Genomic DNA, 27,892 nt, shown 5'->3' on the forward strand with positions numbered 1-27,892 from the left:
TGATTTTGAGAGTATATTTTGCGATTCCAGTGTTTTGTGAGTTTTGTTTTAAAGCAGTGTTCAAGCTTGCAATAAATATTATCAAGGAAAATCATAAACATGTGGTATTATAATATAACAAATTATGTATCAAATATAAGAGTCGTCCAGAACTCAATATTGTAGTGCCAAATGCAACAAATTTGCAATGTGTCAGGAGTATAGAGATAAACCTACTGCTTTTGGAACCAGTTTTTGCAAGGTACAAATATTCATAACGGGAGCTAGAGCGTCTCTTACTGAAAGTGGATATTTTGTATTCATTCATCTGAGAAACGATGTAAGTGGCAGAGGGGGGGGATATGGTTGCTGTGTTTCACAGCAAGTAAATTGTAAAGCCACAAATAAACTGCTATACCACTCATGCGCAAACAAGCATTGTTCACCCACAAAAGTAGATGATAGTTGCACACTTCAATGATGTGAGAATGACACTTTCTTCTGCCAGAAGAAAACAAAGTCTTCTCTGTTAGCCAAGTTACTCAATTTCTTTGGTAGAGGAATTCACTGTAGAAACACTGAGATCGAATGTCACATACAAGTTTCTTTGGATAACAATTTGAGCATTATTACAATTTCAGTATGGTACTGATCATTTACGTAAAGACAGTAATACATTTTCGTATTTCATCTTATTAATTTATTCAACATACATAAATTCAAGTCAGTAAAATATTCCTTAATATTATATACTGTAAGCCATACTATTTAAAGAAATTCGAGAGCATTTTTCATGGTAGAGGAGGAGGAGGAGGAGGAGGAGGAATGGCACAAGAAGGAAAATTATACCTCTTCTCTGTTTTGAAGGTGGTGACAAGAATAAACAAAGACATCTACAGTTATGGCACAATATTACTCTTAGTTCTCTCAATATAACAGTAAAAATATACCTATATTAACAAAAAATACATACTAATATTTATATAAAAATATCTATAGGAAATTGTTACACTCCAATACTTCACTCATTATTCCATAAAACAGACAAACTTTCTGCAGTAACACATAGGTCTTCTTAAGGAGTGACAAAAATTCTTAGCTTTCTTCATAAGAGAAGTGAAACAGGGGTTACAGTCTTGTGGATTCACTACCTATAAAAGAGGACCTCAGTCAAAATTTATCAACTAGCTATTAACTCATCCTAACAATTTCCCGTTTTGTACACAGGTGTCTACACAGACCAATGTCTAGACTGAGAAATGTTTCGAAGTCTGGATACAGGATAGGCCCTCAAAATAAAATACAGTATATTTCTACGCACTCTACACAGCCTGATATAAAATCGTAATGGCGAATCTACTACATATTCCTGCAAATTAAATGAATGAAAAATCCATTACCTTAATGTAACTTATACCTACTCTGTTTCTATATAAAGTTCAAAAGGAAACTATGTAAAGAAAGAACAATCAAGTATCTTCAAGTTTCTGTCTGATATTTGGAAATGGTTAAACGCTGAGCTCCAGACAATGCTGGTTACAGGATATTAAACTATAAATACAGGGTGATTCACGAGATTTATCGTCACTTATGGAGCTTATTTCCGAAGACGTTCTGAGCAAAAAATGTCATATAAACATTTGTCCTAATCTAAATATTTTCAGAGTTACAATAATTTCAAGTTGTTAGTAAAATACCTTTATGCGAGATCGTGCATATTTGCTTGCTTTCCGCACAAAACCAATACGCGGTAAGTGTGAAATACCACATTCAGTATTCCCAACGTAACACACATAACAATTTCCCTATTCTTACCGCTTAAGTGACATATTCATTTTACTGCTTTAGGCTTTTAACAAATTATTTTTAAAGACGTTCAATATAGTAATAATTATAAACTGGAAACTTACCACTGCAATTTCACCCAAATTGCACTGTTAACTATTGTTTTTAAATATTTGCAAAAATTAAGTAAACTCTACAACACCACAAAAGTTACTGCATTTGTAATGCAAGTAACATTAAGGAAGCCGTGAAAAAATCAACAAGATTCCAGACTCATCATAGACTGGGGGGAAAAAAAAGACAGACGTATATCACGGCCTGCTGGAGTATAGTAAACACAGAAAACATTTTATAGGAACAATGTTGAAGATATATATATTTGTTTCCCAAAATTGCCGTCATTGAACAGAAACCAAGATGGAGATTTCATTGCAACTAATTAGAAATTCCTCTTTCAGGTATGTAATAAACGATCTTCGCACAAAATAATGTACGATACACGAGCGGTATGTTTGTTTTCATGTTCTCGGAAATTAAAAAAGCTCAACTACATTTCGCTTTTTCAATCTTTTCCTCGAACATGAAAACGTCAACATACCGCTCTTGTAACACATATTACTATTTTTCTTTAGTTTTAAGGGTAAAAGAATATTACAAATAGAGAATGAACTATTCAGAAATATAATTTCTTTAATTGGCTAGTATTCTGTAGCTAAAAATGTGTTGCTAATGGCTTTGTACAAATCTTGATTTTTAATTTTTAATAAAAATGACTTCATTGTTAAGTACTTAACACAAAAATTGTTACAAATCAAACGACTTTAGGAACTTGATTCTTTACAGTTTAATTATGCAACCTAATGTACAGTCTTGAAGAATTTACAAGAGTAGCGTGATTTGTAACAATTGTTGTGATAAATGCATAAGAAAATTAAGTTTGTAGTTAAGAACCGAAAAAAAAATTCTGTACAAAGCAACTATGGAATTCACAAGACATTTTTAGCTTCAGAATACTAGCTAATTAAAGAAATGATACTACTGAATAGCGCATTCTTTATCTGCAATATTGTTTTACCTTTAAAACTAAAGAATAATGGTATTTTACAAACAACTTCAAATTAGTGTAGTTCTGAAAATATTGAGATTACGACAAATGTTTATATGACATTTTTTGCTCAGAATGTCTTCGGAAATAAGCCCCATAAGGGACGGTAAATCTTCGTGAATTACCCTGTATATACATACCTGTCTGAATCTTAGAAAACACATACTATTAACTTTGGAGGAAATATTAATAATTATTTTTAAGGACGACGAAACAATTCCGATGCTTAAAATGAAAAAAATACAATGGAAGAGAAAAAAATGCAACTTTCTTTGGTCTATGTCAACCTTATTGTGGCTGTCACAATACTTACATAAATATGTTTGAGTAAAAAAAATATGAAAATACAAAATATTGCAGTCATTATGATATGTAATAAATTACAACTTTTCTTCTGAGTTATTCGCCTGTCAAAATCTTCCACAAATGTTGGGGAATAAGGAACATTACAATCTTCAGTCTTAAAGTGGCAGCAGAGACTAGACTGTTGTACATGTCCACGATCGAGGCACAAAGAAATCCAAAACAGGATCCTGCAGGTACAAATATACAAGAATTAACATCTATTTTAAATGAGTGTGGTTAAATGTTACATACTTTTCAAAGTTAAGTTGCACTACGTAAAACAACAACCTACATGTTCAAATAAAGAATTGTTAATATGATAGCCTGTGATATCGCAAATGAGAGGGGGTATCAAGCTGAAGCCACATCATATCAATGAAGGCTAACCTCAAAAGCGTTACTGTATACAAGTCCTTACTGAGAAAGTTTTTGTATAGCAAATAGAGTTTAACAAACAAATAATTATTTGATTAGCAAAAATGTACTAACCAGAACTTGTGGACAGTTGATACGTGCGTACCATTCAAAGCCATACAGGCAAGTAAGAATACCAGTTCCAATACAGAGGAGAAGCCACACAAAGATGTTCCCTCCAGACATAAAATCCTTCGTCAAGAACATCAAAATTACTGCAATAAAAATGTACTATTACTGATACATTTAGGTCACATCTTTTATGAAATCTGGTTATTTGACATTTGAAAAGTACAGGCAAAAACAAAACGCTGCCATGAAGCTAATACCACAGTCTACTATATACCAGTCACGAAGCTTGAGTTTTGAGGGTGCTAGAAACAATAGACTGTGACGGTTCTATTTTGCATTGCCTGTAATGAGGCGATATTAGCGATCCTAGTGGTGAGCAACTATCTAATGTTTGCATATTTACTACTTATTGAGCTTCGCGACTGTATATACTAGACTGTGCTAATACATACTGTACTTTCTCATTATGAGCTATATATTACAAGTTTCAAGTTTCGTAACAATTCAGTTCTTTATCATATATTTTTGTAAATACTTATTTTTTAAACTATTATTCAATATACAACTTTTTTTAAAATCAAGGTCAGACTGTCTCAGTGGCTCGCCAGTCGGCATAATAATTATTTAGTTTCTACTGTCAGGTACAGTTAATGTTCTTGTATTATTTATTGTATAGGGTTATTCATAAGTCCGTGAAACATTAAACAAATTCACCATAAATGAATTATGCAATAGATGATGGTAATTCTTACCTGACAGAGAGAGAAACTCTCCATAGTCGGCATGCTTTGCCAGCAGGGGTCAGTAGTAACAAATATGGCGTTCAGTTAATGTCACCATTAATACCAGCCTTGACCATCAACACTACCACAGCCACTGCCACCACTACTCAGTGGTTTTATGTTTCAATGTCAAAAATAACCTATGTTGTCAAATGTCCCTAATTTGGAATTTATATTGATAGTTTCGTCATATAAATGTATAAACAGTTATTAATAGTTTAGTCCAAATGGAAAAATTATTGCAGTAAAATTCAGCCATCAAACAACAACAAATTAACGTATTCGTCTTAAAACAATATAAAACAAGGACATCACATCAATTTGTAATTATTCTGCAACGAGCAAGAAATTATTATGTTCCTTGAAGTTAGTACCGGTAACTAATAAATTATTTCACAAAATTATTTTACAAATTCATGTTACAACGTACCTCCAATTCCTGCAAATGCTATAAATAGCATTGGATAGAAAAATCGGAAAGTGAGGGCCAGGATGTATTCATGGAAGACAGCTGACACAACAAACACCATTAGTGTTGACACCCAGCGTTTTCTTGGACTCACATTCTCATTGAAATCCTTGTAGATGTAAGTGTACAGCCAATCATGAACAACAATGTTCCACAGACGATAGTATGCTGCATGTGATGATGCTGTCCACCAGTCCTGAAAGATGACGAAATCTCTTCCTTTAAGAGGAAAGCCAAGGCAAGGTATGTGGACTGTATAAGTAAGCTGTAAAATATTAATATTTCCCCTTATAATGGAACAGACGGAACAGTGAACATCAAATGAAAGTGTCCCATATACCCTTCACATTAAAATTTACAATTACGCGACAATCTTAAAAAAAAAAAAAAAACTACTGATCCAACTGCTCACTGTGGGGAGGAAACATCATATCAAAAATCAATGGATGAGGATAAAAATTAATTAATGAATAACTCCCATTTTTTAAAACGAGTGTCTTGAAGATGACACGTATTTTACGTATAATTAATGTTTAATGTATTTAAGAACAAATGTTATCTTTCTTCGGTGAGATCCTACGCTGCATTTTTTGGTTTCTTAGGCTGTACACTTCCAGTTTCCTGAAATGTATTATGAAGACTATGAACTGTTTTACGATCTGGAGCTTCTATACCTGGGAATCTTTCTTGAAACAGTCTTCGAAATTCACGAGCTGAATGAGTTAACACATATGAATCGTAAATAAAGACACGCTGTGCCGTTGCAAACTCACGAAGGCATAATACATTTTATGTATCTGTCGAATTAAGAAACGAACAACACAACACACATCCGGGAACAGCTGTGCTATGACTGTGAGTCAGCAAATAAGCAAGCAGACTTGCTACTCCCTCCAGTGTGCGGCAAACGAGTGGGGGCTCATTCATAAGAAAAACCCCGCACTGCAGGGAAAAACATAACTGATTGCACTGTATAACATAACACAACATAATTTTATTGTATTTCATAGATCTTACATCATTATTTTAGTTCTGAGATGTGAAGCACGTAAAAATTGTGCAAAAATATGTAACACATAATATTATAAATTTAATTTATAGGCATAAATAGTTCACTAGTTGAATAGAAAGTACCAGTGGCGTAGCATGAAATTTTGAGCAGGGGAAGCTAACTCAAGTTGTTTTTCTTGTACATATGAGAAAACGTATTACAAAAATATAGTCTTAAAATAAATAGTAGTCAATGTCAAGTCAGCAGTCTGAAGATTGGTTGGAACCTCGTAAGTAACACCAATAAGGCATGACCTCAAATGGTACGTAGCAAAATATGATTTCATATTTCTAACAAATAGACATGGTCATTTGTTTTTTAAATCACACTTTTGTTCGTAAGTCAGTCTTGATAATAGAATTGTCCTAACAATTCAAGTAAATCGGTGTCAGGAACTGTTATTTCACTCATTATTTATTATATCAGCCACAGTGCACAGTAACACTTCAAGTGAACATAACTCACGAAAGGGATAACTCGGAAACTACATTATTTTCAATGTAAAAGCTAGCTTCTTGCGAGCCTTGCGACCAGGGTAGTTTAATTAGAAAAGGATGGAATATCTGCGGGGTGGGTTACACAGAAGAATGAGTGAAAGAAACCAGTTTGCTTGGAAGCTGATGTGTGCAGGCTTCTTGTTTACTGCTGAATCACAAATCATCCTAAGCTGCCGCATCACAATATTTAACGCATTAAATATAAATTCTATTAAAATTAATAAATAATTTTGTTCATAAACTGCAGGTTTATTATGAAATTATTATTAATTGGGGAAGCTTAGCTTTTTAGCTTACATTGACGCTACGCCACTGGAAAGTACAAATATGGAGAAATTTTAACTTCTACTCTAAACTTTATCTTTTGGCCCTTTAAAGCTTTTAAGATAATTAGGCAATATACTGAAGAGTGACATAAATAATGAACTCCCGTTTTGTAACAGCTGAAAATAGCAGAGGATAAACAGAGACCTGATTTTTCAGTACATTCAATATATCTCAATTGTGATCTATTTCTTGCAGATTTCTTTCTCCAGTCAGTTACTTTTAATTTACCTTATAAAACATCCGGTCTGCAAAGCGTAGCATCTCAGCAAAAGCATTCATCCAGGAGTGCAGAAGGCAGTAAAATGCGCACAGCATGACCAGCATGGAGGGCATCATACTACCGAACATCCCCACAACGATAGATTCGGAAAGGGGAGTGTTCCGATGACTCTTTAGTCCGAAGTCTCGGTATATTGGTATCAAGAACCTCTCGAAAACAAATGCCACATAGAATATAACACCAATCACTTCTAGGAAGCACCATACCACAAACTTCCACCGGATTTCTTTCGTCCTGAAAGATAAATTATTTCAACATGTAACAAATAAAAAGAAGTCTGCTGTATTTCAATTTCATAGGTAAAATAACATGTTTGTATAAACTGTATTCAAAATTTGCTCAAATAATAGTAATTATGGTAGTAAAATTAGAGAGCATGTGTTCCATTTTCGGCAGAAAAATGGAGTTTACATGTTTCTCAAGGAATAGGCGTGTCTCTTGTGTTTCTTCTGTGATGTCCGAATTATTATTGTCCTCCTATCAGGCTGAACATGATCAAGGAGTGCCGTTATTGGTACATGTCTAGTATTGATTAACGAAAAGGAATATAATAAAAATACCAGTTCTACAAATTCAGAAACCAGTGATCACCTTGTCATGTATCACACCCTATTTAATTTAAAAACGGGTGAATCAACCAATAAACGAAAATATGATGGATCATATTCGGCTCTTGGATTTACGATTTACGTACAGGCAATAAAATTGCTCTGGACACCTTTTGTGTGCTATGTAACAAAGTGTTAAGTAATAGTTCTTTATTTACCGCAAAACTGCGTAGACATTTGGAAACAAACCACCCCGAATGTAAGAACAAGAACATACATTATTTCAACGTAAATTTGAAGGGTTAAAAACAATGTCAGAATTCATTGGTGAAAAGTGCGAAAACCGAATTTGAAAATGCTACAGAGGCCTCATACCGGGTGAGTTGTGAGACGAGGAAACAACACTATTCTTCACAATGGCAATTTGAAGATATTTTTTTATAATTATGCATGTAATTACTGAAAAAAAAAATACACGCAGTTTATAAATACTAATACTGTATTTTTATAAACTCATGTACTTTTAATAGTACATTATGCAACGAGCCTATAATGGTAGTAATTAAGACGCAAGTATGATTGTTTATGAAACGAGCGCAAGCGAGTTTCATAATTTTCATACGAGCATCTTAATTACCATTATAGGCAAGTTTCATACGACTTTTTATGCTCGACCATATTTCTAACCTGTAAGTATTGAAAATTAGGTCTTTTTATGGTTATGTGCGAACTGACCTGAATTATGAGATGTGCGCAGACGCGAAAGTACTGATTTTTTCCGAGGCCGAATGTCATTGACCTTGGCACAGAATAAGAATGAACATTAGTCTGATATAACCTGGAAATTGATTTAGAATTGAAAAACGAGATGACAAATTGAATTTATTTGAATATTATTTACAATTAACGCTAATTATTATAGTAACAGAACATAACCTTCTGTGACAGTATTGGATTTCCAGCCTCCGTGACGTTTCTCTAATTGTCTGTCGATTGCATATCCGAGAATAATTAATCGATATAACGGTACAAAGCTGACTTGTGATTGGCTGAAGACCTGTACTTTAATGAGTAGGTGTACTTTAATGACATGCATTAAAGGACTGCTACCAAGTGTATAATTACTACATTTCGGCATGGTCGAGCATAAACATATTGTCGACGTTGACTATGTACAGAATATAAATATGGATGCATATTAAATTAAATCTATATTAATCTATCAATTAAATTAATTTAATTTAATTTGAAGATCTGTGAATCTTTTTTCGAGTCGAAAAGGATCTGCGATCAAAAAAGTTTGGGAACCACTGGGTTAAAGCAATATTATTTAACATTAGGACAGATACTCCTTTATGCTCACCTAGGATAATCATCCCTGTATACTAGTGTTGGGGCAAACAGAAAATATAAAAATTTTGAAAATCCTGGACATGCAATCATTTCTTTATCACCAGACTGATGAGATTTGTAGGCCAGAGCACGAGGTATGTTACTTCGAACAAATGCATATGTCTTCATCATAAGGCGCACCTGAAACCATAACCAAATGTTTTATAAAGATATCATTTAAGTCATCCAGAATAACTTACCAAAAATAATGTTATTAAGATTTCATATTTGATGTATCATCTACTATCTAGCTGTATCAATACTTTAGATCCTGTCTATCTTTTATTTCTAAAATAAAAAACAAATATGTAGAATTCATTACGTTGCAAATCATTGTCTTACCTGCTCCATTAGAATAGCCATTGATATTGCTGGAGCGAGGTTGCTCTTCAGAACTTTTATGGCAGGAATACAAAGAAATAGTATCTGATATATGATAAGTATAGCAAGCCAACCATAATCCCAACATTTTCTTCCTAAAGCTGTCGAAAACAAAACAATATTATTTTCCTAAAATGATAATGACAGGCCGACAGAACCAGACACAGTCGAACTGTCTGCCTATTGGCAGTAAAATTTAGAAGATTATGGAAGTAACATCGTACTGAACTAGTCAATCAGGTAAAATAACACGATGATTTAAATACCTACTAACATAGTGAAGTCGTTATTTATTTTATCTACGTAACTTAATAGTTCATAAGTAGCAAGCATTTGTCTATTTAGTGCATGATCTAGATCTGCAAATCTTACTATGTAACACAATTTTATCATTCTCAGAACGTCTTGTAATAGTAACTCTAACAAAACAAGAATAAAATGTTCTTCTATTACTGAAGAATCTAACCATTATCCATATGATTTGCTTAATAGAATATACAGACAATGACTGATTTCTTTGAAGATACGTATGAATTAATTAATCATTACTTACAACTTGGTACCCATCTAATCCTCTGTGTTGCCCACATATTGAAGCAGCAAAATAACAAAACTGTCGTGACTGACAAGCACAACCAGAGGAAGAAAATCATAGGAAAACCTTGAAAGTTCCAAAGGATTAAATCAATCCCCAAATCCAACCTGAAAAAAGCACGTTTTTATTAATATAGCATTCAAACAATAAGACAGAAAGAAATGTATCACACATTGATGTATTGTTTACGTATACCAGTACAATTTTATAAGAGTGACATGTATCTGGATATTATTTATATATTTATTTTGTTTTCTACCAATACCTCGTATGTGCAGCATTTATTGTGTTAGTGACATAAAGGGGTGGTGTTTTAAAAGTAAGGAAAGCGAGTATAGAATAATTTAAGGAAGTTTTCTAGAACTTATCGAAGTACAATGATTCATATGAGCAGAAAACATGCAACATAAGCACATGTTTCTGGTTACCCTATGACAAAACTTAAAATCTGCAGAAAAGCAATTTGCAAACTTTAGAAAGTTTTCTGTTTACATAAAATAGTAGCAGTCATAACAACTCCCACAGCTGCTTTATATATCTTTCTGAATCTTCCTCCTCTACACTTATTGATGAAAGCAGAGAGGCAGGGATGGCAAGTTTCATATTTCGTCGACAACTGAGAAAACGCTTTATAAGACAAAGAGAGCACATGAAGTTTTCTTGAGACAATGAACTGAAAACACATTTAGTATGGCAATAGATTCAACGACACCAAGATACTAAAATGCTCTTTCTGAAAGAACTTCACTGCATCTTTTTCCGGGAGAAGTGAATGATGAGTCATCAACGAAATTCAGACATTCGAAAAAACTTAAAGTGAGAAGATATACAATTTTATCAGCAAAAATAACTAGGGCACCTAGAAAGAATGGCTTCAAATCGCATACAGACATTATTATAGAATATCAACCAAGAGGAAAGTAAGAACATAGGCTAACCACGACAAAGATGAAGAGCTGGGACACACCTTCAAGAGCCATAAGGGAACAGGTAACAAAGAACCTGAGCTATACAAGCTCATGAGGATGATAGTGATTATGATGATGATGGAAATGACGATAATGGGTGAGGCCCACAAATACTATACAAATGACTTTTAAGGAACCCGGAGGTTCGCTGTTGCCCTCACATAAGTCCACCATAGGTGCCTATCCTGAGCAAGATTAATCCAGTCTCTATCATCATATCCCACCTCCCTCAAATCCATTTTTATATTATCCTCCCATCTACGTCTAGGTCTTCCCAAAGGTCTTTTCCTTCCAGCCCCCAACTAACACTCTATATGCTTTTCTGGATTCGCCCATATGTGCTACATGTCCTGACCATCTCAAACGTTTGGATTTAATGTTCCTAATTATGTCAGGTGAAGAATTCAATGCGTGCAGTTCTGCATTATGTAACTTTCTCCATTCTCCTGTAACTTCATCCCTCTTAGCCCCAAATATTCTTCTAAGCACCTTATTCTCAAACACCCTTAACCTCTGTTTCTCAAAGTGAGAGTCCAAATTTCTCAACCATACAAGACAACTGGTAATATAACTGTTTTATAAATTTTAACTTTCAGCTTTTTTGAGAGCAGACTGGATGATAAAAGTTTCTCAAGTGAATAATAACACGCATTTCCCATATTTATTCTGCGTTTAATTTCCTCCTGAGTGTCATTTATATTTGTTACCATTACTCCAAGATATTTTAACTTTTCCACCTTTTCAAAGGATAAATTTCCAATTTTTATATTTCCATTTCGTACTATGTTCTAGCCACGAGACATAATCATTACTTTGTCTTTTCGGGAAATACTTCCAAACCTATATTTTTTACTTGCTTCAAGTAAAATTCCCGTGTTTTCCCTAATAGTTTGTGGATTTTCTCCTAATATATTTACGTCATCCGCATAGACAAGAAGCTGATGTAACCCATTCAATTCCAAATCCTGTCTGTTACCTTGGACTTTCCTAACGGCATATTCTAGAGCGAAGTTAAAAAGTAAAGGTGATAGAGCATCTCCTTGTTTAGTCCTCAGTGAATTGAAAACGCATCAGATAGTTATAATAATCATAATAATAATAATAATAATAATAATAATAATAATAATAATAATAATAATAATAATAATAATAAATAATAATAATAGTATACCATCTGACCCTAGGAAAGTAGTATCATGAACATTGAAAGTACAAAAATAAAATAAGTAATAGAGAAATGAACATACATTTATCAATAGACTGACTCACAAAGAGACTTTAGTGAGCACAATAGAAGTTTTATGGGAAATAACAAGACAGAAAAAAAATCTGTTGTTGTGAAATACTTATTCAATGTTCCCATATGGCCTCTACATTAGTCACCAGAAACATCTGCACTTCTATTGCAACACATTAACTACTGACACATGCAAGAGGCAGGTGTGCAAGTGTCAACAAAGCATATTATAAACAATGTTACAACTCGAGCACGAAACACGGGCTGATGTATTTGGTAGAAACAATGAAAGTCAGATGTTCTATGTTGCCAACTTAATTCAAGATTATTTCAATACTCTTTTGCAGTCCTACTTAATTTAGAAAATATTCAAAATTATGGATGAAATATATACCAGTAACTATAACTCAGTCCTTGCAAATGACCACATTGGGTTAACATAAGGCACTTAAGATTGTTTTTAATCTGTTATTTAACTATGATGCATTAATTGCAAGGTTACCGGTATCCAGAATTGATGGAACTCGCTGATTTTTGGACCTATGTTTATTAGGACTTTTCTTCTTTCATTGTCCTCTACTCACCCCTACTATTTGTACCTATAACTCTGAAACACATTGTATAATTCTTGAGTACCATAATGGAAAAAACTGCAATCAAAGACCCTCCTCAACTAATGATTTCTTTGGCATTCTAATTATATTAAGAAAGTTATAATAAAAGCTATACCGATACTTACTTCCCAGCAATGACAAGGTCGTATACTGCCGTATTAATGAATAGAATAATGAGAATGACAATGAAGATATTGTAAATTGTTTGGATGTGTTTAATCTCGAACAAATCCGTGAGAAGGGAATTCCTAGCCATGAACTGCTTTTCTGGTAACACACCATCTTTCTTGGGTTTCCTGGAAATAAATGTATTACATGTTATTGTTACGAAAAAAATTAAGAATCTGAAAACAAAGTTCGGCCTCAACCAACATTATTTCCAGCAAAATTTTGTACTTCTGTTTCTTATATTTTATGAAACTCTATGTCCCAGAATCTTTAGCTTAAACAGCAATTACAATATTTATCTGGGAACACAGTCTATGTAACAATCATTTTTAAGTGTTTATTATACATAGAATTAAATATAAGTATGAGAATATCCACGTTCATATTCAATTTGTAAACATACAATACAATCAAATGGTCAGTAAGCAATAACTAAAGCTCTAAGTTAAAGCAATCTAACCTAACCTAATTTATAGCAAAGACAATGTTAAACTTCACCAGTGCACATGTAAGTTTATGCTATCATACTCTACTCGAACCATTTTATAATAATAGATGTGTGCGTTGTTAGTTCATGAAAGGGCCTGGAACTGCAGTGAAAACCTAACGTTTGTCTGTATGAATTATCTTCCTGTTTCTCAAATCACAAGTTCTGTATTGTTTCTCTAATCAATTTAAAACTGAAAAAATTTTTAACATCGGTAAGAAATACTTACGTTCTATTCTGATACTTGTGTCCATCATCAACCAGGACATAACGATGCTGTTCAGGCATACTGTTCTGTTCAATCTCCTGCAGTACCTTACCCACCATCACTGATAACTTCTCATCTACTTCTTCAACAAGAGTAGCTTGCAATCTCTATATAAAGACAAACAATTTATGATAACAAGAGTTTTCTATAATTGTACCAAATACAGAGATAACAAAACATTATCAAGCAAAATTGTTACTTAATAACAAAACATTAGAAATATATTGATAAGCATTAATGTGACTTATTGCAGATTGAATTAAAAAACCTAAGATAGTGGAAAGATATATACTTTTGGTAGCATTATGGTATGTGACTGATTTGTTTCGATTAAGAACAAAGCAGTGATCAGTTTCAATATTATTTACAGCTTTCGACTTGATTACAATGACAACACGACTTCTGATTACGATGTGGTTCTAAGGAAAACAACAAATTTAATAATCATGAACGATGAAGTGGCATCAGCCGTTACGGAATTTCGTTAGATACACCTCTGAGTCTGATGGAGTGTTAATGAGAGCAATTATTGAGCATGCGACTTTTTATGACGTTATTGAGCAGATCGCAAGAATTATGTTACAAAAAGATATAGTTCCACCATACTTCACCAATGGAGCAATTCTTATACATAAAAAAACGATACAAATGATATATCAAACTGGGGGCGACTTACGATCTTTTCAACATTAAGGAGAGATATAGAGCGTGTACTGGAGAGGCAAGTCCAGTTTCTGTGAAGTCCAAAGAGAATTTAGTGATTTCCAGACTGTCGTTGACTTAGTAAACTAGTTTCTGACTTGGAGACTGGGTGACTGAGTTTCAACAGTTAAAAATGAAGTTATCTGTGTAACCTCTTAAGGATTATTCTTATGAAGAAAAGTTGAATGTTAAAGAAAAAGGCAGACCTTGCCTGTTTTAGTTGTTAAAATTTCTGACAGCCAGGGCTGTATGTAAAAGGGGAGATTACCAGGTTTGAAACTCCTCCCCCCTCCCCTTGAACTTAAAAAAAAGTAACATTTTTAGATTTGAGCATTTCTTTATCCATAATCGTTTTCCCTTCTTCAATTTTTCACTGCCAAAGTAACAAAATCTACATCGACATAAGACATAGTTCTCTTATCTCTCCTTCACTATAACCCCCGTGCTTGGTGCTGCGGCACGTTCGAATTATAACAATGCTATATTTATTATAGAGAGACCTACTGTCTATTATCGACCTTGTAATATAATGAAGCCAACACAATATGAAATTTAACTTTTTGTTTCTTAAAAATTGGATGGCTGTGAAAAAATTATGTTTAAAAGATTTTATAAGGATATTAATAAATGTTGTTGTTGTTTTCTAATGCCAGGCATTTGACAATGAAGTCATTTGACCTCTTGCACTCCAATATTTTTCAAAGATATTATCATGACCAGCCACTGAAGCACAGATTTTGAGGTGTTCCGAATCCATTTCTTGGTTTGAGTTGCACAATGGACAGTTAGGGGACTGATATATTCCAATTCTATGCAGATGTTTGGCCAAACAATCATGGCCTGTTGCCAATCTAAATGCAGCTACAGACGATTTTCGTGGTAAATCGGGAATTAACTGTGGATTTTGATGCAGAGAGTTCCATTTTTTCCCTTGGGATTGTGTTATTAAATTTTGTTTGTTGAAGTCTAAGTATGTAGATTTAATAAATCTTTTCACAGAGTAATACGTAGATTTAGTAACAGGTCTGTAAGTAGCAGTGCTGCCCTTCTTTGCTAAAGCATCCACATTCTCATTTCCCAGGATTCCACAATGGGATGGTATCCATTGAAATACAATTGGATATTAATAAATACACCTTAACCCTCCTAGTACCAATGGGGTCAATATGACCCCAGAAGCTCTTTTGAAAGAAAAATCTCCGCCATTTTTAAAACTATAATTTTCAAAATTTATCACTTTATCTCTTTAAGTCAACTGTATCCAATGATGTTTCATTCATTTTTATATTTTCAACACATTAAAAAATATTCATTTTTTCTTCACTGAGTACCATTGGGGTCTATATGACCCCATTATAAAATTGGCTTTTTTTCTTTGAATGTAACATTATGAAAATAGAAATGCTGATCGTCACTTTGAACATCTGTTATATGGAACACGTGCAACAATGAAATATTATTTCTTACCCATTGTTAAGGTTTGTTGCCTAAGTTTTTATTAGTGTTTTGCCTCATTGTGATGTAGAATTACATGATGAGTGCAAGATATTTTACTAGTTCAGAAATAGGCGTAATTGTGAATGAAGAAGATAAGGAGGAAGAGGAATATAATGAGGACCATGAATATAATGAAGAAAAATCTGATGACGATGGAGAGATTGATGCTATTACAACAGAAGACTGTCAATCGGCTGAAAATTCTGATGAGGATGATGACGATGATGATGGAGATTTAGAAACTACTGTTCCTGAAGTTTCTAACATCTCAAATTTGAATGTTTTCAAGTAAGTTTATTTCACCTACCAATTATTTATTACAACAAAAAACATGAGCAATAATAATAGATGTTCCGCGCCGTAGCATCGTGGTCTAAGGCATTCTGCCTAGGACTCGTTACGGAATGCGCGCTGGTTCCAATCCTCATGGGGAAAGAAATTTTCTCATGAAATTTCGCCCAGTGTATGGGACCAGTGTCCACCCAGCCTCTTGATGCACTTGGGGAGCTACGATAGGTAGCGAAAATCCGGTTTCGCAAACCAGCTCTAACGGCTGGAGGGATCATCGTGCTAACCATACGATACCTCCATTCTGGTTGGATGATCGTTCACCTCTGCTTCGACATGTGAACGTGAGGCCAGCAGCCGGCTAGTCGATCTTGGCCCTTCATGGGCTGTAGCGCCACGGATTTACTTTACTTTTTATAATAATAGATAATCACTAAGTAAATATCTGGAATAGCAATACTGTTGTTTTGAGATCCAGAAATGGAAACGAAGTATGGAATAAAAGTCCTGTTAGATTGCATCAAGGGAGGCAGCCAGCACGAAACGTAATGAAGACGGCTCCAGGTACAACGCAGCATAGTCTGAGGAAAGTAAACACTGTGCAGTCAAATTTTGAATTATTTACGAAGCCCAGCATTTTGCAGAATATTTTGAAGTGGACCAACAAAAAAGGTAACATTACTTACGGTAACAAATGGATAGATCTTGATAGAGAAGAATTTGAGTCCTTTCTTGGCGTGCTTATACTCGCAGGAGTGTACAAAGATCACAATGAGGGCATAATGAATTTATGGAACACAGAGCATGGCCGACCACATTACAGTTGATGAATAACTGGTAACTTTCAGGGGCAGGTGTCCTTTTCGGCAGTATATCCCCTCAAAATCCGGAAAATATGGCATCAAAGTATGGGCTTCTTGTGATAGCACTAATTACTGTCACAAACCTGCAAGTATACACAGGAAGGGGCGAAGACGAGCCTAGAGAATCGAATCAGGGAAAAAGAGTAGTATTGGACTTAACTCAAAATTTATTCCTGAGTGGTAGAAACATCACAACAGATAATTTCTTCATAAGTTTGGACCTGGCAAAGGAATTAGAAAGAAAACAGATGACTCTGTTAGGAACAATAAGAAAGAATCGCCGTGAACTACCCGCAGAATTTGTCATGGCAAAGGGAAGGAAAGCAGCTTCAAGTCTGTTTGGATTCCAGGAATCCGCTACGATAGTTTCCTATTGCCCAAAAAAGAGTGAGGTAGTGACCCTGCTGAGCACTATGCATTTCAAATAGGAAATAGCTGAAGGTGATAAAGAAAAACCTATTATGGTACTAGACTATAACGCAACATAGTCAGGTGTAGACACAATGGACAAATTAGTCAGGACATACGCTACAAAACGTATGACAAGGAGGTGGCCCATGGTTATTTTTTATAATATTTTGGATATTAGTGCGCTCAATGCGTTCATAATTTGGCTGGAGTTAAATCCTGACTGGAAGAAAAAAACCAACTACAGAAGAAGATAATTTATTCTTGAGCTGGGAACATCTTTAGTACAGAAGAACAGAAGTCGGCGCATCAAAGTTCTTCCTCCTCCTCTTTCAGCACAAGTGCAAAGTGGGGCAAAACGTGGACGATGCCACTTATGTGAACGTTCTGTGGACAGAAAGCCTCCAGAAAAGTGCATAAAATGTCCATCTTTCGTCTGTAAACAACATTCCGAGTTGTTTTGTTTCAAATGTAAGGACGTATAATATGGGGGCGGAAGGATGGCAAAGTGTAAAATATAAAAATATAAAAATGTTTATATACATAGCTGTTCTGTTTTCAAGGTAAACATGTATGTTTTTATGCCAGTTCATTAAAACAATTGCATTACTACCGATATATCTCGTGTAAATTACTTGGGGTCTATATGACCCCAGCGGTACTCAGTGTAAAAAAAGAAACCTGGTAGTAGGGGGGTAATAATAATAATACACAAAAAATTAAAATAGCTACTAATAATGTAAATTGTAAACAATTTTAATAACAACCCTTCCTTGACAAAATTTTGCACACACTACTGCTGACAGCAATATGGAAAAGTAGTATATTTGCTACTTCTTATAGTAATAAATGAATATACCGTAACTTGGGGTTACTTTGTTTCATTTTTCTGATTCTTTAATTAAAACAGACTTAGAAAATGACATTCTTACGGAATTATTATTTTTTGATAATTTTATTAACTAATTTGGATTAAATAGAAAGTATTGGTATTACCATTTTCAACAAAAAAATACTTAGGTTTCTCCTACTATATTTTTTAAAAAGTGGAGCAATGTTACCTATATGATGGGGAAACTTTGCCCCAGACTTCAAAGCCAACACTCAGAGATGGAATATTTGTTATGGAGCATTGTATGACTTCTATTAAAATAAAATATACAATATTTATCAAAATGAAAACAAATTTTCATACAGAAAAATTGTAAAATATTCTTATTTGTCACAATATTCATACTTGTTTAGGATTATATCCCACAGTAATACATCAGCTGATTTGAAACCTAGACACCGATTAAACTTTTTATTTAAGTGGAGCAGTGTATGATCCCAAAGAGAAAAGTAATCCCAAGTTATGTATGGTACACTAAACTATTTGTAATTTACTTGAGTAAAGACTATAGTAATATCCCAGAAGTAACACCAATTTCTTGAATAGATATAATTTTCGCGAACCACCAGTGGCTCAGTGCTGGAATGCTGGGTTTATAAGCCAGGAGACCTGGGTTCAAATCATGCTCTACTCTCAATTTATAACTTGTTTAATGAAGTGGTATAGTGTTAAAAGTTGTGTAATCAAGATGTATATTATAACTTGTGTTGGGCAAGCCCATAGGACAGGCAACACAGATGTTTTCTTCGGATACTCTGGTTTCCCTATGACATTCATCATCATCATCATCATCATCATCATCATCATCATCATCATCATCATCATTCATTACGAGTGTAATGTGGTTCCACCATCTATGGTGCACTCTGGATAGTCTCTGACAAAGTAAGTGGTCTATGCTTCTCAGCACTAGTGACATCTATGAATCTGCTTGTAGAGTTGGGGGAAATAACGACAAGCTAAGGGAGCCCTGCCATTATAAAATACTTTGCACATAAATTTCAGAGAAACTAGAACTGCTATAAATATTTGTAGCCATTCTAATAACAGCAGAAATGAAACACTGCTTTAGAACTTCAAAGAAATAGAAACATTCCTTTCTTTGTGTGGATGAGTGTAAGTGTGTGTGTGTATGCACAAGCCTTTTTTTTGGGGGGAAGGGGAAGGGGAAGAAAAAAAACGCTTTTCTTAGCCATGCTCTCCACTGATTACGTTTCCAGCAGCCTCAAAAATTTAATGACAGGGTGACTGAAGCTTTTATATTACATGAAGCAGTGAGGAATGTTGAATGGAGCTGTTATCATAAATAAGTTTTTTATCACTTGATATAACAAACAGAACATCTTAATTTTGTGTATACCGGTATTCATTCATTCATAGTTTTCTGCCAAGAGAAGGTCTTTCACTGCAAACCCAGCATTCTCCAAACTTTCTTATTTTCTGCCTTCCTTTTAGTCTCCACATACGATACATATAATTATCTTAATGCCGTCTATCACCTGATATCTTCTGTTGCCCCGAACTTTTCTTTCGTTCACCATTCCTTCCAGTGCATCCTTCAGTAGGCAGTTTCTTCTCAGTCAGTGACCCAGCCATGTAGCTACAGGTATATTATATAATATTGTACTGTATGTTTAAGAACTCTGGCGCTTAAATATTTCGTTCAAGATTTATCATATTCCATTTTGCAGGTTGCAGTAACACCAAATAATAATGTGTTCACAGACCACCACTGTTGCGCGTGCCTACGCACGCACGCACGCACACGCACACGCACGCACACACACACACACACACAACTCCACGCACGCGTGAAATATGCGTGAGTTCACAGGAGAGTAAGAGAAAGAGAGAGCTACGACTATCTGCTTTCAGGCTGATATCTTGGAAAACATCTGAGATAACTGCTGGTAATGTCCTTTGCAAGGCAACCTTTGATATTGCCATCTCAACTATAATGCTCTCTCTCACACAATCTCCCTTTCTTTCTCTCAGACGACCAAGGTACAATTTCAACAAGTTACCTACTAGAATATTTATATTTAGAGGTGACGGACTTTGTAATTTCTGTAACTATGTTATTGTAATATGATGTATGTCTGAAAATATTTTATTGCAATGTTCGTGATGAATGCGTATTATTATTATTATTATTATTATTATTATTGTAGTCTTCACCTGACATAATTAGGAATATTAAATCCAGACTTTGAGGTAGGCAAGGCATGTAGCATGTACGAGAGAATCCAGAAATTCATATACTCGTAGTGTGTTAGTTGGGAGGCTGGAGAGAAAAAGACCTTTGGGGAGGCCGAGTCGTTGATGGGAGGATTATAAAAATTGATTTGAGGAAAGTTGGATATGATGGTAGAGACTGAATTAATCTTGCTCAGGATGGGAACCGATGGCGGGCTTATGTGAGGGGCAGCAATGAACCAACAAAATGCGATCACCATGTTCGTCTCTGTATTCGTGTCTGGGTATACTACTGCATGTTAACGTGAACAACATGTACAGCAAAGATTTTATGTGTAACATTCTATTACACTAGTCAACAGTCATTTTGTAATCTAAACGAAAACATGTAATCTTACATGATTTTTATACGCCTACGGTAATTTCTAATATATCACCAAAAAATCTCTATGGGGCTCTATTTTTGAGTTACGTACAATCTATATATGAATGAAAACAAACGTAAAAATGAGACATTTTCATGCACGGTGCTTAGTCTCAAAAACCACCAATAATCGCTGAAAGAATCATTTTGTCTTTCAGTAAGGATGTGTGTCAAGGTGAAAAATCCCTGATGAATATACGCTAGGTTTACCAGGAGTATAGAGCAATGGTATCCGAGCTATTCTATCTTTTCAGTGAAGCAGTTGTAAAGAAAGTGTGATTGAGTTAACAAGTACGAGCTTTATCATGAAGATTTCCAATTGCAGTAGTACTTTTCAGATTGGAAACAGGCCACAACTACTTAGATGAACATCTTTAAAGAATGGGAATAGTCTCAGGAACAGGATACTTCTTGTGCAGAGAGGACGTAGCTTCAAACAAGGAATACGTACCTGTTACACTGCAGATCACTGGACCCAGAGAAAAAGGACCGAAAATATCTAGCAGAGCTCTACTGGGAAGCACGAGGGCTAATGATGTGAAACTAAGCTCTAGCCATTTGAAAATAACAACAGATTTCCAATTTCAGCCAAAAAGTTATCAACAAGTTTGCTCATAGCAAAGAACATAGAAAGGACTTCCCTTTAAAGTAGGACTATATATCATTCCTTACCTCGTGAAACCAAATACATTCGTGCGCTGTAACTTATAGTAAGAGCCTTATGGTTGCGGTAAGTGAGCTAGCTAGCTGCAAGTCGAAGCATAGCGAGGGAAGGAAGCATCTCAGTTCACTTTTTCCTTCCCCTCACATGCAGGTAGGTTTCATGAGATACCGAATGGTCTATAAGTGTTTTAAAGGAAGATAATTATGTATACTATTATTTGGCATGTTAATTGTTTATATGACCAGCTGATCCTGTACATACAAAGTAGTTACGTTTTAGTCGTAATTTAATTGTAAAAATGAACACCCTTCCTCATATTTCATTATTTATTTCTTCCTTTCTGTTGAGGTTAAATCTATTTTTCTTGGTCTGAAGGCTGTTTTCAAAATGTAAATTTTATAGATATGACTTAACTGTAACCATCTATAAATTATACCATGAACTGCCACTGGTATTCTATTCATCTACTGATAAACAGAAGAAGGCACAAATATTTGCAAGTGAAACCATTATTTTTGGTAGACATACAATGAACTCCTCCCCTGATGACTACCAGCAAAGCTTTCTTATACCTCTTACGAAAGGAAATATTTTTTTCGAAAATAGACTATTTTACCTTATTCTAATCATCTATTACTATACGAGCTGATAGCAATACAGTTAGGTCGTTTTATTGGCCAAGGAATCGTCTATATGAAAACTCAATGATACATAATTTTTAATTTTTTTAAATTCTGGAGCTATTAAAGGACATAAGTTTGAAAGGCAACTGTATTGTTTCGTTTAGGTGCCACTTTCTAAAGACTTAATTATGGATGCTAATTTGTAAATACAGACCTGCACATTCTCACGAACTGTTTGTATGGACATTTTTCTAAGTGTGACAGAGTCCATTTCCTCTACTGCTGGCCCACGTGCTAAAACAAACAAGCAAATAAACAAATGCATGCTAATAACAGTGTTAAATATAATAATAACGACTTTTCCTATTAACATAAGCTGTCGACAGAAGAAGAGTAATGACGTAAATGAAGTGTGATTTGAGATAAGGTGACCATTCGCCCCCGAAATAAGATGCATGTCACCAACTGATTCTGTCCTAGATTTTGTCTCCAATCTGTTAAATAAATGAAGTTAATTAAGGGAGTGATGGGTGAAATTTTGGTCATTTGCAGTCAAAAATCCCATTTTCATTTTCTTGTAAAAAATGAATTGGCAAACTTTTATTTATATGTTGAGCAAGTCTCAATGCTCTTGGGTGCTGGGAGGCATAAAAATTACGCAATATATAAATGGCTGCACCCTTGAACTTTAATTCCATGCAAATTTTACAAGCTGTTTTTTCACACTTTTTTTAGCACATCTTGTCACGTTCGAAGTGTAAAGGCTCTTATAATTTTTATGCTAGGAACATTAATTTTTTTACTGCATGTTCTGCACTGTGGTTAACAAAATAGCACATGGGTTTTATAATTAAATTAACATTAAAAAAAATGAAATATTTATAATGGCTATGGAAAATTTATATCTTTAGGTATGCAGTGGTTATAACAATTTTTCCCCCTTTTGTAGTAAAGATATAGAAAAACCAATGCGTGACGTTTTTCTAAATATGCCACTGGTCTTCTTGCAAAAAAAAAAAAATAAATAAATAAATAAATAAAATTAAAAAAATAAAAAAATAAAATAAAATATTTTACTGAAAAATTGAGCGACACATTTAAATTTGAAATATGAAAATTTTTCAAAATAATTTTATTAATAATTCAGAAACTAATTGACTCACAGAAATTAAACTTCACACATCATTATCTATCACAAAAAATCAAGGACGTAGCTTGAAAACTGTAGAAAATAGAAATTTCAACCATCACCCCCCCCCCCTTAAACACTGCTTGCAGAAAGTTGGTAAGTCAAATCTAGGTGCTGTTTTGCTCATGTATTACAGTGAGAAAAAATTTGTGTGGAGAAAAAGTTGGTAGGTCCAGTTTGGAGGCTCTGGAATTAACCATGAGTAGGCCTACACTATATTTCAAAATTATGGTAACACTTTCATGTTACTATTATTATTATTATTATTATTATTATTATTATTATTATTATTATTATTATTAATATTATTATTATTATTATTATTATTATTATTATTATTATTATTATTAAAGTATTAATGATAAAATAAATTAACTCTGAGCATATAATTTGTTTAGAAATTCTTAAACTTTTTATTGATACATTATATACACTCAATGTGAGAACCTCTTGTTACATGGCATACATCAACACGAAAGTCAAATTCTTGCCATGCTGTTTATGGATGCAATTGCAATTATCTGATGTCTTACTTCTTCAAGATCTTGGGGTAGAGGTGGCACATAAACTGCATCCTTAACATACACCAAAAGAAAGAAGTCACATGGTGTCAAGTCTGGTGACCTGGGAGGCTAAGGACGATACATCAGATCAGCGGTGTTAGCACGTCATATCCAATGATGTGGTTAGATGATCAATTCGGAAATGTCTACGAAATAACCTTCGTACTATTGTTACTATTTGCCCAAGTATGTATCAAATATTGCCCCATGCCATAGCATCGTGTTCTAGGGCAGTGGTATTCAATCTCTTTTGCTAGCGTATCCCCCAAAATATATTTGTACTCCTAAACTACATTGCAATTATATAAGATTTAACAAAACACTATGATTGAAGTTGTACTAAAAATAAATTATTATTATTATTATTATTATTATTATTATTATTATTATTATTATTATTATTCAGTAGTTATTGATGCAATAATAATAATAATAATAATAATAATAATAATAATAATAATAATAATAATAATAATAATAATAACGATTTCCGTAAAATGTTATTCAAGCAAGGAAAAACAAGAGTTGATAAAGCAAAAGAAAGTATAATATAATGCAATAATTATCAACAAGTACCTATAAAAAAATAAATGTCAGCATTTTTACACACGTAATCAATGCGATGCATACCCTTTGAGACAACCCTTCTGAGGATACATGTACCATAGACTGAATATCACTGTTCTAAGGCATCATGTGTAGGATTCAAGTTATGAAATGCGCGCTAGTTCGAGTCCTCCTGGAGGAAATTTTCTCATAATTTTGGCCAGTATTGGGACCGGTATCCATCCAGCGTTGTGATGAATCTGGGAAGCTGTGATAGGTAGCAAAAATCTGGTTACAAGAACCTTTTGTAACCGCTGGAGGGATCATCATGCTAACCACATGATATCTCCGTTCTGGTTGGATGATCGTTCACCTCTGTTCAGGTATGTGGACGTGAGCCAGCAGCTGGTTGGTCGACCTTGGTCCATCATGGACTGTTGTGCCACAGATGTATCAAATATTTAAGTATCAGTCTTGAAAAATACTTTTGTTGGTAGTTTATGTACTAGTAATGATCATATCACAATCACGTAGTTCATTTATGTTAGCAATTAGTGAATGCATTATCATTACTGTGAAAAATGGAGTCCTATTCATAACACAGTCTTTGAGAAAACCTTACTTTAAATAAAATCATAATATTTATTTTTACAGAACATCTGTTCTCCATTACTGAGGGATAAATGTACATTTCGCACAGCCAGTCATATGTCTAAAATCACATATTGCTTTCGGGAATAATTTACAATACTATTTTACTGATTGGAGGTAGAAAATTCTAATAATAAAATAACAATCCATCAAAGGTTTTGGCAAATATATTATAATATTTTTACAGCAGTATTTTGCTAGGAAATAAGTTAGTATATATTTACAAATCACAATTTTCGAGTTACGACTCTATTTTACTGGAGGAGTGATTTGTACAATCGCGTTGAAATGAATTACTAGACTTGAAAAATACTTCTGTAGATAATTTATGTACTAGTAGTAGAGCAGACTTTAATATAGTAAATTGTTAACAGTGTATATTATTTCCTTGCATAAACTGAGCAAATTAAAGATTAGGGAAACAAATAATTGTACTTACATAATGTTTTCGCTCTGTTTGAGATAACTTTTGACCTCACTCCTCATTAACATTTAACATAAAATCAGAAAGTTTCATTTTTTCTACAACGTCCTTGATTGTTGGAACTAACTGATAAAATTGAAGTCAGTTGTTATTCTTGTAAATACATTAAATATCAATGGCAATATAAATAAATTCAATCTAATCTGATCACTGTCAGCAAAATACTACAAGAAAATTATTTTCTACTTTTCCAGTTATGACGTACAAAATGTCCACAGTGCGCTACTTGACACTGTGTGAAAAGCAAAGTTGTGGGTTTCAAACCTGACAAGTGCACAAATGTTTGCTCATTGTCAATGTGACATTCTGTGTTGTCTTGTCAGGCAGAGGCCCAGCATCATGTTGACTCCACGTTTTCCATCTAATTTCGGTCGAAAATATACCACCATCCTCAAAGAAAATAATAGCGAATGATGCATGGTGTTTTAAAAATATTAGACATACAGTATAGTCTCGATTATCTGACCTTCGGTCATCCGACATTCTGTCTTATCTGTCACTGCTCGTGGTAGGTCTCGCAGTGAGAAAACGTCAATCAGCAGGCAAGAAAACATTAATGAGACATTTTTTTCTTAAATACTGCACTATAAGCTTGTGTTCTCAACATTCGTTAACGTTTTATTCCACTTACTTATTCAGTAAGTAAAATATTTTACTACTGTATATAATACTGTTTTATTATGCATTTCTTTGTATTCTGCACTATCAGACATTTACCTTTATCCGACCCCTTTCAGGTCCAGTTTAGGTCGAATAATCGAGAATCTACTGTATCTTCGAACCTGAACTTAAAAATAAAACAAAAACAGCCCTTTTACTTTCTTTGTTATTTTACCACTGAAATAAACAAAATCTTAAACTACAATTAATTTGTAGTAACTGAAAAAAGTTAGCTACTGATAAAAAAAAAATCCTAACAAAACATAAAAGAAAAGAAAATACTGTAAAATGAAAATTTTGAATTTTAACTCTCAAGTCTTCGGACAGTTGACTAAACAAGTGTGTAGTACAAAGTTTAAAATTTAATTAAATGTAAAATACTATAATATGAAGTTTATTTTAATTAATTTTAAAAGCTTTTCTGTAGATCACTGTTCCTAGGGATAGTCACCTAGTACCACGGGCACCCTGCCTTCTGTTTTTTTGGTGCGAAATAAGAAATAAAAGCTGTTCACTATAAATTGAGTTGCAGGAAGACAAATGAAAAAGAACCAAGAACTCAAGTATTAGCAATGAATCAACAAGCCAATGTATGGCCCAACATTGTACAAAATAGCCAATATTGTACTAAAGAAATGTTTAATTTTTTATGTTTTTGATGTGCTAGGTATATAAAATAATACAGACGACCCTTAGTCATTATGGCCAGAACTAATTTGTTTAATAGTGGTGGTGGTGGTGGTGGTGATAACATAATGCTAAGCTATAGTGAGCCACGGTAGTACTATGAATCAGTGAATGAAATAATAATAATAATAATAATAATAATAATAATAATAATAATAATAATAGTAATAATAATAATAATAATAATAATATACCGGTAACCAGTTAATCCACCTTTAATAAAATACAATTAATTCATTAAATGCAATTTTCGGCTTCTGTCATTTATGTGCTAACAAAGATAAATATACAATAATACTTACGAGAAAAAAATAAACTTATTCTTAGAATCACATTCGGTCATAAAAACGAGCATTCATTATCATGTATGAACTATAAGAATAGCAATACTCACCTCTGTTCATGAGCCCATCCTTTTGTAATAAATGAATACTTGTTGGAATTCCGTTTTCCCTTTCATATCCGTTTTGTTGACGGCTTTCCATATTTACTTAAATTCTTACGGTATGTTCACGCTAACGTTATAAAAAGACTGTCCGCCGTCCGGGTACTACAGCACTGCAATCACTACTATCTCAATCAGTTCGTTCCGAGTGCATGTGCACTTCTCCAGTGACAAAACCACGTGACCCAACAGCTGTTTCAACGCCTACGGGTTAGCATGCACGCCATACGCCAATACACAGCTGATTGCCCTGTTCATATGACAGTTACTGTCAAATAATTGATATAATCAGTGCGTTTGTATTGTCCTAAACTTTAAACGTATACATGAATCATAAAGCTGAAGG

The 27,892-nt window shown here is 33.9% G+C and overlaps 1 protein-coding gene across 2 annotated transcripts; it reads right to left on the reverse strand.

Annotated features, from left to right (window-relative positions):
- Positions 1-3,104: 3,104 nt before the first annotated feature.
- On the reverse strand, positions 3,105-27,841 carry LOC138701131 (sterol O-acyltransferase 1). Of its 2 annotated transcripts, XM_069827727.1 has the most exons (11): positions 27,496-27,841; positions 22,536-22,615; positions 13,726-13,871; positions 12,967-13,137; positions 9,981-10,129; positions 9,389-9,528; positions 9,018-9,187; positions 7,055-7,340; positions 4,913-5,147; positions 3,704-3,843; positions 3,105-3,402 (listed from the first exon to the last, which is right to left on the reverse strand). In XM_069827727.1, the coding sequence occupies exons 1-11, from the start codon at positions 27,584-27,586 to the stop codon at positions 3,349-3,351; spliced, it is 1,662 nt and encodes a 553-aa protein (XP_069683828.1). In that variant the 5' UTR covers positions 27,587-27,841; the 3' UTR covers positions 3,105-3,348. The 2 variants fall into 2 exon arrangements, with proteins under 2 accessions (XP_069683828.1, XP_069683829.1); XM_069827728.1 differs by lacking the exons at positions 22,536-22,615; positions 27,496-27,841 and adding an exon at positions 19,914-20,071 and having other exon boundaries at positions 3,212-3,402.
- Between the last annotated feature and the right edge of the window lie 51 nt (positions 27,842-27,892).

The sequence above is a fragment of the Periplaneta americana genome, chromosome 6, assembly GCF_040183065.1.
Source record: "Periplaneta americana isolate PAMFEO1 chromosome 6, P.americana_PAMFEO1_priV1, whole genome shotgun sequence".
In the NCBI taxonomy this organism is placed as follows: domain Eukaryota; kingdom Metazoa; phylum Arthropoda; class Insecta; order Blattodea; family Blattidae; genus Periplaneta; species Periplaneta americana.